This window comes from Lates calcarifer, unplaced genomic scaffold (assembly GCF_001640805.2).
Source record: "Lates calcarifer isolate ASB-BC8 unplaced genomic scaffold, TLL_Latcal_v3 _unitig_4636_quiver_833, whole genome shotgun sequence".
NCBI classification, from domain to species: domain Eukaryota; kingdom Metazoa; phylum Chordata; class Actinopteri; family Centropomidae; genus Lates; species Lates calcarifer.
In genome coordinates, this window is record NW_026117018.1 from 31908 (window position 1) to 53554 (window position 21647).

General features: G+C 38.7%; 1 protein-coding gene and 1 long non-coding RNA gene across 6 annotated transcripts in view; both read right to left on the bottom strand.

Moving 5' to 3' along the window:
• The window catches only part of LOC108901430 (butyrophilin-like protein 1), a 54729-nt gene that overhangs the window by 2272 nt on the left and 30810 nt on the right, over positions 1-21647 (bottom strand). For 2 of the 5 annotated variants that reach the window (XM_051068481.1, XM_051068485.1), the window contains exons 2-4: positions 2019-2351; positions 825-860; positions 137-409 (exon numbers count right to left, since the gene is read on the bottom strand). In XM_051068481.1, coding sequence (XP_050924438.1) covers positions 137-409; positions 825-860; positions 2019-2351 — 642 coding nt within the window. Of the gene's footprint in view, positions 1-136; positions 410-824; positions 861-2018; positions 2352-12727; positions 12833-20776; positions 21110-21647 lie in introns of those variants that run through there. The other 3 variants (XM_051068480.1, XM_051068484.1, XM_051068482.1) reach the window with 2 other exon arrangements.
• LOC127140523 (uncharacterized) lies at positions 10803-12313 on the bottom strand. Its single transcript, XR_007811007.1, has 3 exons — positions 12172-12313; positions 11411-11743; positions 10803-10955 (listed from the first exon to the last, which is right to left on the bottom strand). It is a non-coding gene; the product is annotated as an uncharacterized LOC127140523 (long non-coding RNA).

Here is a 21647-nt window from a genome sequence, read left to right on the forward strand (position 1 = left end):
CTGTTCACACCAGCTTTGTGTTTTTATCATCTCAGTGAAGCTCTCCTTCTTCCTCTTACCTCTGGAAATAAATGACACATTAAAATCTAATAACTCATGAATTATGAAAATCATTTAAAGGTTAAAAACCACTGACCATTCATAAAGACAAAGGTCTCAGAATGAACCTGATGGTTGATTTCCTCTTGTGTGACGACACAGCGATAGCGGTCGGTCTTGGTTACAGTAGTTTGGAGGGAGTAGCGTCCTCCTCTTTCAGAGACCTGTGGTTCCTCAGCAGGAAGGATGTTTCCAGAACTGTCCTGCCACTCCACTTCAGGTTTGAGAAAAATACCCCGAACCTCACACTGCAGCAGAGCTCGGTCATTTGTTTGATCCAGAATTGTGACATATGGCTCTGGAGCTGCAGCTGTGAACACAGTGTAAAAAACAGATAATATGAAACAAGTTCACTATCAGAGATGCAACATTATTTTGTTATTTTCATTCAAAAACAGAGGGGAAATAAAGAAACAGAAAGTTATGTTGTAATATTGTTGTTGGCTGTCATTTGAAAACAGTGTTTAAAGTATGGAAAGTTTCCAGAAACGTTAAAAAGTTACCAGAAATTTGTCACCTCTTTGCAACCCAACCTCTGAGTCAAACATAACACAGCTAACATAGTAACATTAACAATATTTCAATAAAGTGAAACAATAAAACCTTCACAAAAAGGTTGAACAATGTTCAAGTGACAGATTTAAAGTTTTTTGAGGTCTGTGGAGCCAAACTTTAGATACAGGTGAGATGTAGAGATCAGTGATTTCATCAGAATCAGGACTCACCTAGTATTAGCGGTCTTCCCTCTATCAAGACAGGATCTAAAAGACAGGACATTATGTAAAATACTTCTGACTTCTACCAAAAATCTGTAACTATTCACGACTGTAAACACTATTTCTGACTCGTGACAGATTTTAATTCAATGATATGTTTTAGTGCTGAGGTCATAGTTAGTGAAGGTGTCAGACCAAGTGTGAATCTACAAACAGCTGCTGCATCCAGCTCCAGGACTCTGATCTGAACCAGACGCCTCAAAGAGACTGAGAACAGAAACAGTACAGGCAGCCTCTGTGTCAATTTGTGCCTCAGGTTCTTCTTGTGAATGTGAATGTGTGTTTTTATCGTCTCAGTGAAGCTCTCATTCTTCCTCTTATCTCTGTACATCTTCAGTTTGAAACATTTTCTGCACAGAGAAGTTTTAATCCCAGTTTATGGCCCTTAGACCAAATTCACTTTGGGCTCAGTCTGAAAAAACACTAAAATCCAATAACTCATGAATTATGAAAATCATTTGAAGGTTAAAAAACCACTGACCATTAATAAAGACAATGATCTCAGTATAACTCTGATGGTTGATAAACAACAGATAATATGAGACAAGTTCACTATCTGACCGATGGTTGACTAAACATTAGAAACATCTGAGCACGGCTACAAAATTCTGGGAATTTTCAAAGTTGGAAACAGTCCCTGGGATTAATGGAGATAAATGGGAGGTGGTGGTGTTTTCATTTTACAGTTTGAATGGGACCTTTTAATTCAACAGTTTTCTGTCTTGAAAGAACTGATTCAAGTTCTACTCACAAATAAATCTCACAAATAATGATGTATATTAGTTTGCACACGTTTGCTTATGATAAAACAAAATGATTAGTTTGGAAAGTTTCCGATTTGGAAAATTCCCAAAGTTCCCAAGCTTAACCTCTTATGGAAAGTTTCCAGGGAAAAAAAACAGGTAATTCGGGAGCAAAATCTGAAACTTACTTTACTAAACCCTGTTTATTAAACAGATGTGTATCATGTAAAACTTGAAAAAAAATTAAATATAGGCTCAGATTTCACAAACATCTACAGATGAGACTGGTTTGTGTCTGAATGAGTTCCAGTCAAAGAGTCAGAAAACATTTAACACACTTGAACCAGTCACATCTGTGAATAAGCAGGAATCATTTTAACTGTTTGATGGAAGCACTCACCAACAATAAGCTCAATGCGGGATTGTGTTGTTGACACTCCGTTTTGCACAGAATCACAGGTGTAGCTTCCACTGTCAGTCACCTCTGTACGTCTGATAACTATGGAGGCGTTACCAGACTTCAGAAGATCTGGAAAATGTTCGACCCGTCCTTCGAACTGCTTATCTTGACCTGACAGACCGTCACCGTAAGTACGGCCACTGTCATATATGAACACCTCCTGACCATCCTTCTTCCAGTCAAAGACCTGATGTTCAATGTTCACAGAGCCAAAGGAACAAGGTAAAACAGCATCATCATCTTCAAATACGACCACTCTGATGACGCCTGGGTCTGGAAGACAAAAACATTAATCAGCAGAGTGATCAGGTTAAAAAGAAAAACATCCCAAAGTCAGAAAACACATGTACATGTGTCACTACAGTCACTCTGAAACACCAGGAAAGAAAATAGCTCAACAATTATCTGAATGAGTTTATGTTAATATTCATGCAGAGCTTTGACTGTATTTGAATATGTGTATAAATATGAAAGTGAAAAACACATTTTTTGAGTTTTTATATCGCATCAGAAATAAAGGAGTCAAAGTTTGTTTTGGAAGTTTCCTATTCTAAAGTACTGTGACCATAATAAACACAGAGAGGAACACATGCTGACTTCAGCCTTGAAGACAGTTCATGTAAAGAGTCTAAACTCACAGGAAGCTGCATTACAATTCATCTGGAGACTTTTAACACATGAATCTGATGAAGACATGATTCAGACTCATTTTACTTAAACTTAAAGTAAACGGGTGAAACTATCAGACGATCAGTCTGAGGAAGAAGAGTTTCTCAGAACCAGTTATCACCATCAGCATCAACATCTGTGGTCTGCCTTCTCACAACAGGAAGGAGACACCACCAACACCACACACACACACACACACACACACACACACACACACACACACACACACACACACACACACACACACACACACACACACACACACACGCAGTAGCACCATATGTTAAAACAGCTCCTGGATTATAATAATTCATGACTAATATAAATCTGAAGGATGCTGGTATTAAATGACATCAGCTGTTTCTGTGGCTGATGTTTTAAAATTAATCTGAGCTGATTAATATTTGACAGAGTCACAGCGGTCAGACAGAAAATCATTATATCGTTTGGTTCAGTCCAACAGATCATGAAGCGCCCTGCACCTGTCAGTCATTAATTACTTGGTGTAATTTCAAAACATAAAACACTGGTTAGTTATTAATCCTGAAAATGTGGAGAGAGAGCTGGAGAGAAACTCATTCATAACCATCATCAGCCCTTCAATACGATGCATTCGTATAAATAATAATAACACACACACACAGCAGTTCCAACAGGATCCTGACACCATGTCTGTGCTAATGAATAAACCCAGTTCAGTCTGATTCTCAGAGACTCTTTAGTTTTCTCACCGTTTCCATCAGCAAATGTTGTTCCAGACCAAGTCAGGAGACAGAGACACACGAGAGGAAGAAGCTCCATGTTTGTTTTGGAAAAGCAGCACTTCAGCATCTGAAGAGGACGAAGCTGCAGCAGCTCCTCTCACTGCTTCATCAGAAAAGACTCATAAACTCTGTTCAAACTGTGTGGAAACCTCCTGAGCTTCATCTTTACTCAAACATTTCATCTGAATTCATTAGAAGAGGAAAAAATGAAAACAGTTGATTGTAGTAATAGTTCATAGATTCCTCACCCTCAGCTCTGGCTCTCCTCAGGGCTCAACCCACTCCACCAACACCTCCATCAAACTTGCAGATGAGACCCCTGTGGTTGGACTGATAACAGCTGGTGATGAGTCAGCGTGCAGAGTGTCTGAGCAGCAGTAAAACCACAGAGATGGTCCCGGATTACAGGAGGCACGAGAGGAACTGTCGCACTTTCCTGGGCGCCCATGTTGCAGAGGGCGAACACAACAGCCCAGAAAATAGATCTCATTCAGTTTCTTCAAAGTGTGAACAGACAGAAAGATCCAGAACAGTCTCAACATCCAGTTTGATAGTTTTCAGCTTTTATTCAAACTGTTGGATAAAAATGAAGTCACATGACACCCTGCAGCTGCATCATCAGCCAGCACATAATTCACATCTAACAGTCAACAACAGGAAACAGTTTGGACTCTAACTGTACCTGACAGACTCTGGATCAGCTACTGAAAAACAAGCAACACATGATTGTCCCAAATAAGCTCAATAACACAGATATGAAAATAAACAATTAGTCACATTATGTTTCACTTTAGCTGCAAAAGCTTCACATTCAGCAGAACAGCACATTTGATTTGACTCAAGTCTGTTTTTGTCAACGTCCACGTCCAACTCAGTCAACAGCTACAAGCAGTTTGATCAGATCTGAGACTGATGCATTTAGAAGACATTTATTTCTCCTGATCAAACAGTCTGATCAGACTGTTTTGGTCTCAGCTCCTGAGATTTCAACACTTTAAAACTCAGCAGGAAAAATCAGTTGAATCTTTCAAGTTGGTTCTGAAAACTCTCTTTATCAGAGGCCTCGTCCTGGTTCAGTCAGGTCCCTTTGAATTCTGCCGCTTGTTTCTTTCATTATTTGTTGTATTATCCTGCATTAAAGGTCCCTGACTCTCTGCTGCTGTCACTGTGTGAACTCCACTCCGTGTCTATGTAACGGACAGCTGGGTAATTCTATTGTTTACATGTGGTCCTGCTTTTATTGTGAAAGGTGCATGGTTCACATGGGGACATGTTTAAAGGTATAAAAGTGACTTTTCCACTTTAAAATGTATAAAACCGACTCGATCTCCGTTATATATTTTGTTGAGTTGTGTACTGACACAATCCCAAATGTTTCCAGGAATTTTCAAACCTCCAGAAATCTGTTTTCTTTTGTTCTTCACTATAGATTTTAACCTGATGAAGGACTTTAGTCATCAGACGTCTGGACTTTAAACTTCTTCCTTCAGAGAGAAAAGTTAGGAAACTGTTTGATTCAGTGTTTTACTGGTTTTAATCATCTGGTGTGTTTGTTGTGGAGACCTCTGTGGAGAACCTGGCTCCCAGTAAAAACCTCCTGAGAACCAGGAGAAGCAGACTGCAGTGACAGCAGTGGAGGAGAAGACAACAACTCCCATGATCCCACAGTACATCACAACATCACTGAACTCAGTTTTCTCTTACTGTTTAGATTTAGCAGCAGAAAATGACAGATTGCACATTTAAAGAATAAATAAAGAGCTTTAGTTCACTTCCTGCTTCCTGTCTCACCTCTGTACACCTGGAGCAGGTATGAAGGTCACATTGATGCTTCAGGGCAGTGAAAATGTTTGACACAGTCCTCCGGTTCAGACAGGCTGTTATTTTACATGTAAAACCCATCCTGAGGACAGTATTAAACACCTGGTGAAGGTCAGGGACAGACTGTGAAACCAGAACCAGCTTCATCAGCTGAACCACAACCCTGATCTGAACCTGAACTTGAAGAACCAGGTCTTAACACAATCCTGGTCTAAAACTCAAACTAATTCTCACAGAACAGATGCACAACAACACACACACACTTCAGCAGCCGACCTCACTGCTCATGTAAAGGAAGTTAAGGATCCTGATCAAGGTGCTGCTCTGAATGACTGGAGTCTTCAGTGGGGACTCTTGTCTTTGTTGATGGATCTGCAGCGAGGAAACAAAACCACAGTTTATTAGAAGAAAGAAATATCAACTGATCTGATCTGAGAGTAAAAACCAACAGAACGCTGAGAAGATAAACAACTGTCATCACTCTGATCATCACAACATATAAACAACTGCTTATGTTATTGACTGCTCATTATGAAAATGGTGATTATAGAACATCATTTAAACTTACCTTTATTAAATTTGTAACCCTTGGTTCTGAGTACAGCGAGAACAATACCAACAACAAAAAGAGTCCCAAGAGCTGCAGAAACAGCAACACCGACAACCGTTCCACTGTGACTCTCTGAAACAGATGAGGATAAAGTGAATGTCAGACTCAGAGTGTAACAGCAGATCATGTGCAGCAGGTTGGACATCACAGCCTTCACAAAGACAAACAACTAACTGTGTCCATGCTCCTAGAATCTCAAACTCTCAGCAGATAAAAACAGCAGTGGGATGAATGTGAGCAGCACAGTGATGTCAGCCTCCATCTTCTGTCCACTCTCCTCCTGCTCGGCTGCTCAGCTCAGAGCTTGGTTCTGGTTTTGCTCACAGTAGTGAGGAGGCTCATGTTGCAGCATCCTCCTCTTTCTGACACGTGTTCTTCATCAGTAGCAACATGTTTGAATCACTGTCCTGCAGCAGGAGCACAACAACTGCAGCAACAACTACTGCCACTGATGGAAAGTAACTGAGTACAGTTACTCAACTACTGTACTAAAGCACAGGTTTGAGGTACTTGTACTTTATTAGAGTATTTCCAATTTCTGCTACTTTGTACTTCTACTTCACTACATCTGAGGGAAATATTGTACTTTTTACTCCACTACATTTATCAGACTGATTTAGTTACTTGTTACTTTGATCTTTAATACAAAAAAAAATTGATTTCTAAAATATATTACTTCTAAAAAGTAATACTTTGACATTTTGCTGGTACTTCTATACTTCTACTCAAATATACATACAGGACTTTTACATGTAACTGAGTATTTGTACATTGTTGTATTAGTACTATCTGTACAGAGTGTACTCTGCCTCTCTCCCAGTGTCAGCTGGGACTGGCTCCAGCACATTAAGGATGAGTGGTTTAGATAATGGATGGATGTATTAGTACTTTAAGTACTTGTGTAAAGGATCAGAGTACTTCTTCCACCAGAGATCCACAGTGTGAATGATGCAGCATGAGACTCAGGAAGCTCCAGCTCTTCAACATAAATACACTCTGAACTCATCAATACAAATCAGTTACAATCAGTGTCCTCTACAGCCTGATGCTTCATACAGCAGCTGTGACTGGTTCAATCAGCCTACATGCTTCAGTGTCACATTTCATACAAAGCACAAGCTAAATGTGAGGAAATGTGTGAAGTGGTGAACATGAGTGAACTCCTGGTTTCAGGTTCAGACAGAGGAGGATGATCTGTGATTTAGAATCACAGCGTCCACACTCTGACTGTTTTCATTTCCATTTTCACTTCAAGTGAAAACCTGATGTTGGATTTGAAGGAAGTTCTACTTGGAATCAACCAAACCAGCACCTGCTGCAGTCAGTCGACCGAGTGTTAGGAAGCTACATCCTCATCAACATGTTGATCACACAGGACTCTCACTATGATACAATCAGTACTGATGACAGTTAACATTATCCAGCAAACACTTCACTTCAGGATCAGGTTACACCAGCTGTTTCTAAATCTTACTTTCTGGGTTTGTGTGTGTTTGTGTGTGTGTGTGTGTGTGTGTGTGTGTGTGTGTGTGATCAGACTGATCTCAGACTTTACTACAAACTCCAGTTGTTTCTGTTCTTTCCCTCCACAGCCTCTCATTCTTCACCCACACAGAAGTTTTGATCCCAATTTTATTTATGTTTAGCCTGAATACACATCAGCATATTTTGAAAACATCAATTTATGTGAATAAAATTAACAATTAAAAATATTAGAAAATTTGAAGAAATCTCACCGCGGACAGGCACATAGATCTCAGAATGAGTCTGATGGTTGATTTCCTCCTGTGTGGCGACACAGCGATACTTATCAGTCTTGGTCACAGTAGTTTGGAGGATGATGTCGTAGTGGCCTCCTCTTTCAGAGACCTGTGGTTCTTTAGCAGGAAGGATGTTTCCAGAACTGTCCTGCCACTGTACAAGTGGTTTTGGAGAAGCACCTCGAATGACACACCGCAGCTGCACCCCGTCCTTTGTTTCATCAAGTATTGTGACATATGGCTCTGGAGCTGCTCCTGTGAACATGAACAATAACTTACTTAACAGAGAGAAACAGAAAAGCACAGTGTAAGCAATGGTTGCAAATCCCTGCATAATTTGACACATAATGTGTAAAATACTTTTGACTTCTACCAAAAGTTCTAACAATTCTGTAAACACTATTTCTGACTCATATCATGACAGAAGCACATATACAACCAAGAAATTTGGAAAAGTTTTTTGGACACAAACAGAATTGAAGTCACATGAAAGTTGTTGTTCATAAATGTTAGAATGGATACATCCTTTTCTATTTGACTAGAATATTATGAAAATTATGGGAAGGAGACCATTATCATTTATTTTTCATTCAAAACAACAGGTTTGCTCATATTCTATAAAATGAATTCATCCTACTCCCTGAAATCCACCTGAGCAACATAAAGATGAAACTCCAGGACTGTTCTGAATGGACAGATTGGAATATATTTTCCCTCCAGACGGAGCTGGAGACGTCCACTTCATCTGTACTGTCATACTTTAACTACTGCATGGACAGAGTCAGTGTCAGCAGGAGGATCTGAGTGAAGCTAAATGAGAAACTATGGATGAACAGTGAAATCAAACAGCTGCTGAAGACAAGAGACACAGCTTTTAAACCAGGAGACACCTCAGTCCACAGCATCAGCAGAGTGAACCTGAAGAGACATCAGGTCTGAAAACACCACCACACACTGCAGACAGAGGAGGACTTCAACAGGAACTCAGACACATAACACACAAAGACAACAACTGACCTCCAGTCAGCTTCAAGTCAAGCCAGTCGCTCTCACTCCTGTTGTTTCAGACGACAGAGAGGAGGTTCAGGACCTGACAATGTGCTGCACACGACTCAGTCTGATCACAGTCTGATGTATTTATTGATTGTAATGTCAGCCATATTGTGTTATGTTGTGTGATGCTATGAAATGATAGTGAACATAAATCACACTGATGTCTTTAACATTCAGGACATATTCAGCCAGAGCTCGTTCAAACCTGTGATGATGTTGGTGATTCAGGTGATCACTGTTGTCACTCTTCATAGTTTGACAACAAGTGGAGCTCACACACTATAACTCTATACTACAACACTTTCCATTAGAGTCAGCTCACACACTTCCTCCATTATCTATTCCACCTTCAACTATAGAAACCTTAAACTCACTGCTGCTCTACAATCTGTACTTTACTGTATTTATTATTAGACACTGACATTCTGCACAGTTCTTACTGCACTCCAACCTTTAACCTACACACTGGATTTATCATTAATGCTGTTTCTGCTCTATATACTGTGTATTTTGACTCTTACTTGAACTTTAGTTTTTCCACTTTATGCTCCTTCTACTCCTCCACATTACAAAGGGAAACATTGAACCTTTACTCCACTAATTTAGCTTCAGTTACCTTTAAGATGAATATTTTACACAATAGATAACAGAACAAGCTTTTAAAACTGAGTTCTTTTATTTGGTCTGGACAGTTTGCAGTCTGATTAAAGTCTACACAGATCAAGGTGGTGAACAGGTGAACTGTCTCCACTAATTAAACAGTGACGTCATCAGAATCAGGACTCACCTGGGATGTTTTCACCTCTTCTGTCTTTTAACCTTTTAAAGTGCGCAGGTTGCCTGCGACCTGACATTTACATGTAAACTGAATAAATCAATCAACTCTATATTTTCATGTTGACTGTTGACGGAAACACGGACATATTATACCTCGTTTGAAAGATCCAATTTTCAGTTTTTCAATTTATTCAAGAAACTAAATGACGGATTTACACGATAAACACGTGAACGTCTCACTTTCCGGCAGTAACCAGTTAGCAATGAACCTGCTAACCTGTCTCGCTGCAGTTAAAAAGCATTTATAGGTCGAAAAACAGACATTTAAAGACAAACTGGGCTCATTTTAAAGAACAAAAACTCACCGATTAAATCCAGCTCGTTTACATTCAAGCGGAAGTAAAAATAAGCAGAATAAAAGTGGATTATTTCCCTCGTTTAGTTTTAACGCTGCTCCTCAAACTTCCAAAACAACGACATTTCAGTCCATTTTAAAGAGTTGACCAAATATTTGAGCAATGATGTTCAGTATCTCTGAAATCAGTAAACGCCCACGAACAAAACAAACCAATCAGCTTCTTTCTACGACATAAAGTGACGAACCTAACGGACTTTTAACTCCATCAGCCAATCAGAGGAGCGCATCTTTACGCGAGCTCACACTGGGTTTTATTGACAGCTACTTTCATCCAATAGAAAGTCAGCACCGTGAAAACACTCTGAGTTTGGAGCCGTTAAAATTACCTGTCTGACCATATATGGAAGTTCATGTAGTTGGACTTCCTGTGGTGGTGGGACACCCACATAACAGAGAAACTTTTTCATCAGTCAAAAGAGACGTGATTCAATGAAACTAAATCTGTCAATCTTTATCTAAATATGAACAACATCTGCTTTTAGTCAACTTGAACATTGAGGGACATTTTTTCAGCGTCATAAAGACATTTCTCATCATTATTTGGTCACTTTGGAGAGGTTTTAGAAAGCTCTGTAGTCATCTGATGGAGATGCTCTGTACTGCACTTTCTGAAATATCTCACACACACTTCTGTCTATCAACATGAAATTTGGTTCAGATATTGTCGACAAATGGAGGGAGAGATCCTGTGAATTTCAGCCTGATAGCTCTTATTATGACTGAGTTATTGCATTTTGAATATCAAGGTAAAAGATATGAAACATGGAATCTTCATTTAATTCTCTGTGTGATCCTGAACTAAAATGTCTCGGTTCTGGACAGAAATAAAACAAACACAACATAAGAGACCAGAATATTTGCTTTGCAGTGATGCTGAGGACATGTATCAGTTCTTCATCGTCTTGGAGTAGCAGAACATTTAAGATCAGGGTGTATAAACAGGTGACAATGTATAAAACTGTAAGGAGCTCTAAGAGGTTAAGATAAAACGCTCTGGGTCAGGATCTAAAAGGAAAAACAGAACATAATTATGTTGGACTGATTGTGTAACATTGTCAGACCTGTAACACTGGAACAAAATAATCTAAATAATAAATGCAGGAAGGTGTTTCTGAGGCTGTAGCTTCATGGAGACTATGAATAAATGACCAACACTGCAAAGACAAGTGACAGAGCTCTGTGGTCTCTGTCCACAACACAAACCAAGTCCTTGGTATTTGGAAAAGCAGAATTAATTTAAATATAATATTATAATGTTACTCTGAATATTAATATCAGTGAAAAATAAAGTATAAATCAGTACATAAAAAGAAAAGGAAATAAATGTGCAATTATTAATTTATAGTTGACATTTTAGTGTCAAGAAGTCTAGAGATGATGAGAGAAATAAATGCATTAAAAACAATGAAAATGAATAAATACAATAATCACTTTTAAAGTCACATCAGTTTCAAACTCACCTACAATAAGTTTAACGTGGGATTCTGGTTCTGCTGTATTAGGGAAAGTACAGGTGTAACTTCCACTGTCGGCCATCTTTGTATTGTGGATCTTTATGGAGGCGTTGCCGTTCTTCAGCTCATCTTCAAAATGAAAAACTCGTCCTTTGAACTGTTCATCTTGACCTGTTCGGCCCTTGTTGTAATGCTGGCCAGCAGCGTACAGGAACACCTCCTTCTTCACATCTTTCTTCCAGTCAAACACCTTCTGCTCGATGTTCTGCCTGGTGCTGAGGGAACAGGGTAAAACAGCTTCACTCCCTTCTGCCACGGCCACAGTCACGACACCTGGACCTGGAGGACGAATCAGAGAACGAACATGTGTCATCTCAGTTACTCTGAAGCACCAGTTTACAAGCTGTTTAATCAGCAGTCAAATATCTGTGGTGACTGAGACACACTGCAACTGATGAAAACACAGACAGACAGAAGAAGGAAGGAAATCACACCACAACCTCAACAAATATAAAGTAACTGTGCATCAGTTACAAACTACATTAAATGTAACATCTAAGTTAGATTGAAATGGCAGAATCAACACTAAATACAGTTTAGCATCACAGGCTGCTACATTACTGCTAATTAGTAGAACAGGAACTGAAATCTTATGAAGTATTTAAACAAATATAACTAAGACTGACTCATTAAACACACAAAAACAAACCAGACACACACTGTGTGTGTGTGTGTGTGTGTGTGTGTGTGTGTGTTTCTTTATATACAGCCTGTGGTTTCAGCTCAGGTCCTGATCATTTGTCAGTGTGGTGTTCTCAGATTGTTACACTGCCCCCAAGTGGACAAAAAAATTTTAACATCACTGCTCTTCAGTCGTAATGAAGCCAAATCCAGTAAACTTCTGCAGAGCCTGTGACAGCTCTGATCATTTATCAAACAGCCTCTGCCTCCACACCCACAGCAGTAGAAACAACCAAACTGAGAATTAAAGAAACTAAACAAAGTGAAACTGAACTTTCTCTGCTTCTGATTTAAACTGAGCAGAAAACAGAAGAGAACAACAGTCAACAACACATCTACGATCCACCTGCTCAGGACAGGATGGAGACGACGCCCTGCATCATACCCCCCCCCCCCCCCCCCACACACACACACACCCACACACTCTACCTCCACCCTCCCGGAAGATGCTGTCATCACATGACATCACCTGTTTCTGTTTCTCGTGTTTTAATCCCAGTCCTCTGACTCTTTACAGCTGAATAAAACAGAATGAATAAACCCAGTTCAGTCTGATTCTCAGAGACTCTTTAGTTTTCTCACCGTTTCCATCAGCAAACGTTGTTCCAGACCAAGTCAGGAGACAGAGACACACGAGAGGAAGAAGCTCCATCGCTGTTAATATCATCTGAACATTAAAGAGGAAAAACAGCATCTGAAGAGGACGAAGCTTCAGCAGCTCCTCTCACTCTCACTGCTTCATCACACAACACGTTAGGTTTCTGGGCTTCCGGTACAGCTCCTTCACAATAAAAGCTCCATCTCCGCATTTAACTATGACTCATGAATTCTGCATTAACTGTTCAAACTGTGTCAAAACCTCCTGAGCAGAACTTTATCTTAACACTAACATTTCATCTGGATTAGTTAGAAGAAACAATCAGATAAATATCTTCACTGCACAGTTTCACCTCGTTAAAGCACAAATGACTCTAATCCTCCTGACCTTCACATTATTATCAACACAAACAAAACTCTTTCACTTCTGTTTCTGCAGAATAAAAACACATCAACTAAACTTTGGACAGAGAGGAAGGACTGTAATCACCATCATAAAATCATAAAGACATAAAGCCAGCTCATTAGCAGATCTCCACATGATGTGTTTAACTCAGATAAACTGAAGAATCTGTTTTTACACAGAACAAGGACTGAGGATTTTGTTCCTCATCACTTTCATTGGAAACACATTAGGAAGAGATTTCTTATGGTTTGAACAGGAGAGACGATCACAGCAGGCAGAAACCTTTTCAGTAAGACAACCTGTCTGCTGTTTTACTTACTGATATCATGAATTAAAGTCTTTATTCCATGCTTTTACTGTGAAGGACAGGCTCCCTGTCCAGGAGTTGGACTGAGTCCATTTGGTCTGGTTTTCCGGCACCAACATATTAATGGTGATTTAAACCTTCCTTCCTGTGAAGTCTGAAGTGCTGCTGATGAAATCCAATAAACATCAAGTCTGTGCTGAGTCTCCTTCAGACTGGATTTGGACTGAAGAGTCCACTTCTGATGCAGACTTCAGACTGTGATTAGACTAAATAATGATGATGGAATAACATCATTAATAATTATAGACATATAAAGTGGGAAACACATAACCTAAGCCATGTATTACAGCCCACTATATTTATCTATAGACGTCTACTTTCATGTTTTTAGAGATCTAAATAATTTGATGCATCAGTGACTGTGTGGATTTTCATGGGTCATAATCTGCAGATTAAACTTCACCTCATTATTCAGTCTGACATTGTGTTTGTGTTAAAACCTGCTGTCACTTTAGTTTCTTCAGTCAAAGTGTGAACAGACAGAAAGATCCAGAACAGTCTCAACATCCAGTTTGATAGTTTTCAGCTTTTATTTAAACTGTTCTGAAGCAACATGATTGTCCCAAATAACCTCAATAACACAGATATGAAAATAAACAATAAGTCACATTATGTTTCACTTTAGCTGCAAAAGCTTCACATTCAGCAGAACAGCACATTTGATTTGACTGTTTTTGTCAATGTCCAACTCAGTCAACAGCTACAAGCAGTTTAAGACTTTCCATCCTTCACCAGCTGCCTAGAAGTTTAGCATTTAAGATTTCTGTTTGTTTACATTTTCAAAAATGTAATTTTAATTTTTTTCATTTGACTTTATATTTTCATCTATTATCTTAGGGTGATTGTGTAACATTTAACTAGAGACTATGGATCAACAACAGCCTTTCAACTGATTCAGTGACATAAATTATACAAATTAAAAAAAAAAAAAACCTCATTAACTCCAGTCACACTGAAAATACTGCAAAGCCCCAGATTCAGTTCTGGAACATTTAATGCCAGCATGTAAAACATTATTCCAAGCAACTGCAAGAGTAAATAAAAAGTTATATATATTGGGGAAATTTTGGTCATGAAAAAAAGATTAAAATAGAATTATTAAGATATGTTAGTAAGAAACATTAAGGTTAGGCACTGAATGAATATACTGAGAGCTGTAAGCACAGAGTAAATGGCTGCATTAATACAATGATTTCATCCAAAGCTCTTTGTATTTAGCCTCTCATTAACACACACACACTGATGGCAGTGAGATACCATCCAAGGTGCAGGTCTGACCATCAGGAGTAATTTACCCAAGGACACTGAAATCAGTGGACGACCTGCTTTATCTACTGCCAGGAAAGTCCTAACATTATTTTTACTTTGCTGCTGTTAGCACAGACTGAGGAGACAGTGAGAGGTACAGAGCATTTGTAGCATATATGTCTATTACAGCAGCTTTTTTTGAAAACTCAGCTTTAAATATAGAAACAGATAGTTTTACTGGAGGACTTCACACTGTTGGCAAACAGATTAGATAAAGGTAAAGGGAAGATTAACTTTGGTCTGTGACATAAAAAGGAAGAGAATCCTTTCAACACCCATCTGACAACCTGACCTCCAAAACTGGTCTTTGTCTTTCTCTGATCACCTCTACCTGCCTAATCCAACCAGAACCAGATCCTAATCCTGATTCTAACCTTGACCTTAGAACCAGGTCTTGGGTTTCATGCTGGGCTTTTAAGAAGTTGAGGACAGAGGCCAAAATGTCCTCACTGTCCAAAAATACTGAATCCTCAGTCATGGTTTTAAACTGCACACATGCACGCACGCACGCACGCACGCACGCACGCACGCACGCACGCACGCACGCACGCGCACACACACACACACACACACACACACACACACCCCTGCACCTCTGCAAATAACTTGTGGACGTTGCTGATCTGATCTTCTCTCCTTCTTGTAAAGTTCTCCCTTTTGTCTCATGATGAACCTGCAGGAAAGAAAAAAAGATATATTACATGAAATCCATCATGTCCTATTCATCCTACAAGGTCTATACAGGTTTTATCTGAATGGCACACTTGAAGGCGTTTTTGTATTTTGATGTTTATTATTCTCTGACTGCAGCTCTCAGTTCAGATTCACTGGAAAATGTCTCTAAAGTTTGTTTGCTCAGTAACTGTGATGTTTTTTAGAGGTTCCAGTGTTTCTGCTCTGATGTGGATATAATATAAATCTGTCAAGAATCTGGACACATCATAGTTACCAGTTATCTGTTATATTCCATATGTCTGCACATTATGTCAGAATGCATTATTTAAACTTACCTTTCTTACAGCCAGTTGCAGAGTGAAGTAAAGATACACCTACAACAACTCAGCAAGGACTGCAGCTATGAGTCCAATCATCACTTTTCTGGACACATCATCTGAAACACATTGTGAGAAGGTGATGTTACTCACCATGGAACAGTAATGTAGAGAACACTGGTTATAACCTACACAATGAAAAGGTGTGTATTCTCATAAATAGCACATGAAAGTTTAAATATAAGTCTTGTTTCTCTCATTTCATTTTGAACTGAACTTCCCCACTATGGGTGTCAACAAGCATGAACGGTCCACAGACAGAGTCAAAGAGAAAACTTTTGACTTGAAATTGAAAATCAAGTAAAAGTTTAAGGTAAACTTTAACAAAGGAAAGTTACAGACTCTTACTTCACCACTTCAAGAGTGACCAAATACATTCAAAAACTTTCAATAGGAGCATTTCTTTAAAAATTAAATGTGCAAGGTTTCCTCCAGCAAAAGACACAAATGTCCACACAAATGTGATTTAAGCATGTGAGCTTTAATAGTTATCCTTTATGTTCTACAATGCAGATTTGTCGGATTTGTCTAATTTGTATATTTCTGATGAGAAAATGCTCTTGGATTTGACATGCTCATGTTTCACAGGGACATTTAGTGATCTACAGGTGGTGGTTATGCACCATGAGAAGTAGCAAAAAACACCAACAAACGTGACACAACAAACATGAATTTAAACTATGCTGAAATTAAAAGATTTTAAAAATTGGCTTTGTAAATATTTTGTGTGGAAGGAAATGCACATGTTTGTTAAATATAAACATGTTGCGAACATGTCTCCATATCTCCATAATGTTATATGTATATATATTTAAAAAAGCAATGATAAACTGATGAATAATTGTAAAGTGTAAATTCAGCATTTGGGTCAGTTCTCATCTACACAATCTGTAGCCTGTAGAGTACAGCAATCCAGGTATATAGCTGACATGTTTGGTGAAACAAGAGGGACGGACACACACACACACACACACACACACACACACACACAGTTGGAAACATAAAAATGAACAATTGCCTATCAACCATCACATAAGACCAGTACACTGTCATGAAGAGCACTCACAGAGCATGAGAGGTTTACAAAAAAGATCAGATTTCTAAAGCTGGATTAACAGAGTGAGGCAACCTGTATCAACAAAGATGAAACCACAACAAACCTCCTCCACCATTTGAAAAGGTAACGTCACCTTCCCACCAGTCAGCTGAAGACTGGGTTAGGGTTAAACTGCAGCTTTAACAGCAAAGTTTACACACAGTCCTCTTGTGGTAGTTTGACAGTCAAACAGCAGCAGCTGTCACTGCTTTTGTCTTGTTGAGGTGTAAATGTTAAACCATGTTCACTGTTGAGGGTATCAAGTTATTGATACATTCAGACATGAATCAAAGTTCGGAGCTGTAACAAATCTTTATCTGATATATTTAGGATTCAGTCCTAAATTAAAAATACCATTTGAAATTGCAGAGTGTGTGTTCTTGAGGTCTAACAAAGAATGTTTTGAAAACATGACAATGTTTTCCAGTTTTGATGCCTTCATAAAACAGAAAGCCAAATGTAGTTTTGCTGTTATTGATTTGAATTTAAATGAATATATTTGAATGAATGGATGATACACAAACTGAACTCATAAAGAGAAAAAAGTGAAAAGAACAGGTGAGCAGAAGGAGTATTATGGATGATGACTGTGGAAGAGTTGACCTACCTGAACCAAGCAACTTCACTCCAGAACCTGCTGAAAGATAAAAGCAAGACATTTCCATAACTTTACTTACTGTAATAAAAGTAACAGAACACAGAAACTAAACTTGTGTTATTTCCAACTGAAACTTACATCCAGTCACAAATTATAAAGTCAAATATATTCCACGGATGACTGAATAAACTGAGCTCCAACAATCTGTTCACAGATTTCTCACTGTGAATATTCACCTTTCTTAATAAAACACTACGTGTCTCTGTCTAATGTAATTACAGGTAAGAAAAACAGAAGAAAGTCTCAGTATATTTCATGAGAAGTTTACTTTAGTTACTAAGTTTACTAAATTATTGAGTGTACAGTGTGACTGTGACTGTGACTGTGTGTGTGTGTGTGTGTGTGTGTGTGTGTGTGTGTGTGTGTGTGTGTGTGAGATCAGACTGATCTCAGACTTTACTACAAACTCCAGTTGTTTCTGTTCTTTCCCTCCACAGCCTCTCATTCTTCCTCTGATCTCTGTACATTCATGAAGTGGAGTCTCAGAGCCTCACAACAAATCTGACTCAGGCTCAAACATTTTACACATTTTCATCCAGATTTGATTTATGTTCAGTTTGAAAATATTAAAAAAACAAACAAACTGAAAACCAACAAGATATTAACTGTTAAAATCATTTGAATATAAAAACTGAAAAACAAAGAAACTCACCAGGGACAGGTACGTACATGTCATCATAAATCTTATGTTTGATTTCATCCTGTGTGGCGACACAACGATAGCGATTGGTCTTGGTCACAGTAGTTTTAAGGGTGATGTCATAGCGGTCTCCTCTTTTAGAGACCTTTTCTTCAGCAGTAAGGTTTCTACCAGTACTGTCCATTAACTGTATATGTGGTTCTGGAGAGGCACCTCGAACAACACACTGCAGCAGCATCCCGTCCTTTGTTTCACCAAGTATCTTGATGTGCGGGTCTGCAGCTACACCTGTGAACATGAACAACAACTTATGAAGAACAATTACAGGATTAGACATGTAACACTGGTACTGATATTTTGTTCATTCCTTTTCTGCATGTGGATTGTAGACTGTGTGATTAAGAGGTAGAAAAAACAGCAAGATAAGTTTTAATCACACATATCAGCAATGTATGAGAAGAATGAACTACAAATTTCATCACTTATCACCACTGAAAACCCTATTTCTGATTCATATCGTGGTGGAAGCTCATATGCTGTTAGGGAAACTCTTTGTGCTCCTGTTGTGTATATGAATGGGAAACTGAAGCTTGATTATTGTTTTTTCATTGGGCTGTATAGCTTGTTTTTTCTTCATCACCCTCTGCTTCTGTTCACTCCCATAATGCATCTGTATAACATCCAAACCTGCTTCACACAGTGACTAGAACATTTAACAACTACATTTAACAATTTAGTTGGTGAACAGGTAAAATGTCTCCACTCATTAAATGCTGTACACATAGTCTGATGAAAAATGGAGACGTACACAGTGACGTCATCAGAATCAGGACTCACCTGGGATGTTTTCACCTCTTCTGTCTTTTAACCTTTTAAAGTGCGCAGGTTGCCTGCGACCTGACATTTACATGTAAACTGAATAAATCAATCAACTCTATATTTTCATGTTGACTGTTGACGTAAAGACGGACATATTATACCTCGTTTGAAAGATCCAATTTTCAGTTTTTCAATTTATTCAAGAAACTAAATGACGGATTTACACGATAAACACGTGAACGTCTCACTTTCCGGCAGTAACCAGTTAGCAATGAACCTGCTAACTTGTCTCGCTGCAGTTAAAAAGCATTTCTAGGTCGATAAACAGACATTTAAAGACAAACTGGGCTCATTTTAAAGAAGAAAAACTCACCGATTAAATCCAGCTCGTTTAAATTCAAGCGGAAGTAAAAATAAGCAGAATAAAAGTGGATTATTTCCCTCGTTTAGTTTTAACGCTGCTCCTCAAACTTCCAAAACAACGACATTTCAGTCCATTTTAAAGAGTTGACCAAATATTTGAGCAATGATGTTCAGTATCTCTGAAATCAGTAAACGCCCACGAACAAAACAAACCAATCAGCTTCTTTCTACGACATAAAGTGACGAACCTAACGGACTTTTAACTCCATCAGCCAATCAGAGGAGCGCATCTTTACGCGAGCTCACACTGGGTTTTATTGACAGCTACTTTCATCCAATAGAAAGTCAGCACCGTGAAAACACTCTGAGTTTGGAGCCGGTAAAATTACCTGTCTGACCATATATGGAAGTTCATGTAGTTGGACTTCCTGTGGTGGTGGGACACCCACATAACAGAGAAACTTTTTCATCAGTCAAAAGAGACGTGATTCAATGAAACTAAATCTGTCAATCTTGATCTAAATATGAACAACATCTGCTTTTAGTCAACTTGAACATTGAGGGACATTTTTTCAGCGTCATAAAGACATTTCTCATCATTATTTGGTCACTTTGGAGAGGTTTTAGAAAGCTCTGTAGTCATCTGATGGAGATGCTCTGTACTGCACTTTCTGAAATATCTCACACACACTTCTGTCTATCAACATGAAATTTGGTTCAGATATTGTCGACAAGTGGAGGGAGAGATCCTGTGAGTTTCAGCCTGATAGCTCTTATTATGACTGAGTTATTGCATTTGAAATATGAAGTAAAAGGAGAAGAAGAAGAGAGCTTCTGTTGTTTTCTGTTGAATCTTTCAGCAGTTCAACAGCCTCAGAGCTGTAAGTAAGATCAACACACCTGAGAAAACCTCTGAGAGTCTGTTTGACACTGATTCAGTGGAAATGTATCAGCTCCTCATGGTCTTTGTATTATACACAGTTTAAAATGGGAGAGTATTAAGAGACAGAGGTGCACATCATTAAAATGAACCCTAAGAGATTAAGATAGGATCTAAAAAACAAAACATAAAGAGGTTAGAGTGATAACAGGTAATTCACAAGCAAAAACTCAGACTTATCACCCTGTTTATTAAACAGATGTGTATCATGTAAAACTTGAAAAAAAATTAAATATAGGCTCAGATTTCACAAACATCTACAGATGAGACTGGTTTGTGTCTGAATGAGTTCCAGTCAAAGAGTCAGAAAACATTTAACACACTTGAACCAGTCACATCTGTGAATAAGCAGGAGTCATTTTAACTGTTTGATGGAAGCACTCACCAACAATAAGCTCAATGCGGGATCGTGTTGTTGACACTCCGTTTTGCACAGAAATACAGGTGTAGCTTCCACTGTCAGCCAGCTTTGCAGGTCTGATAACTATGGAGGCGTTACCAGACTTCAGAAGATTTGGAAAATGTTCGACCCGTCCTTCGAACTGCTTATCTTGACCTGACTTGCCGTTACCGTAAGTATGGCCATTGTCATATATGAACACCTCCTGACCATCCTTCTTCCAGTCAAAGACCTGATGTTCAATGTTCACAGAGCCAAAGGAACAAGGTAAAACAGCATCATCATCTTCAAATACGACCACTCTGATGACGCCTGGGTCTGGAAGACAAAAACATTAATCAGCAGAGTGATCAGGTTAAAAAGAAAAACATCCCAAAGTCAGAAAACACATTTACATGTGTCAGTACAGTCACTCTGAAACACCAGGTTATGAGCAGTTTTCTGGTCATGTTTCATGTTAATACTGTAATAGAAGTAATTAATTGAATTTTACAAATTGTCGTTCATTGTGGAAACCAGGTTAAACTGTTCCTCCACCACCAGGAAAACAACAATCACAACCAAACCTTCGCTGCTGTTTCCTTCCTAGGCCTAAAGCCAATAACCTTCCTCCGAAGAACCATTTAAATCAACATGACTCACAGTATGGAGGCAGTTTTATGAGTGACAGGTGATCACAATAAATCCATCAAGTCATCAAAGAAAACACACACAGGATGCAGTGTGTGGGAGGTGCTGGTAGCTTGGTAAATAATGACACGCCTGTAAAGCAGTTATGAACAACAGAATGAACTACGGTCGGACATTTGCCAAAAACAACATGTATCAATGTGACCTTCCAAAGAAGCTCAGCAAA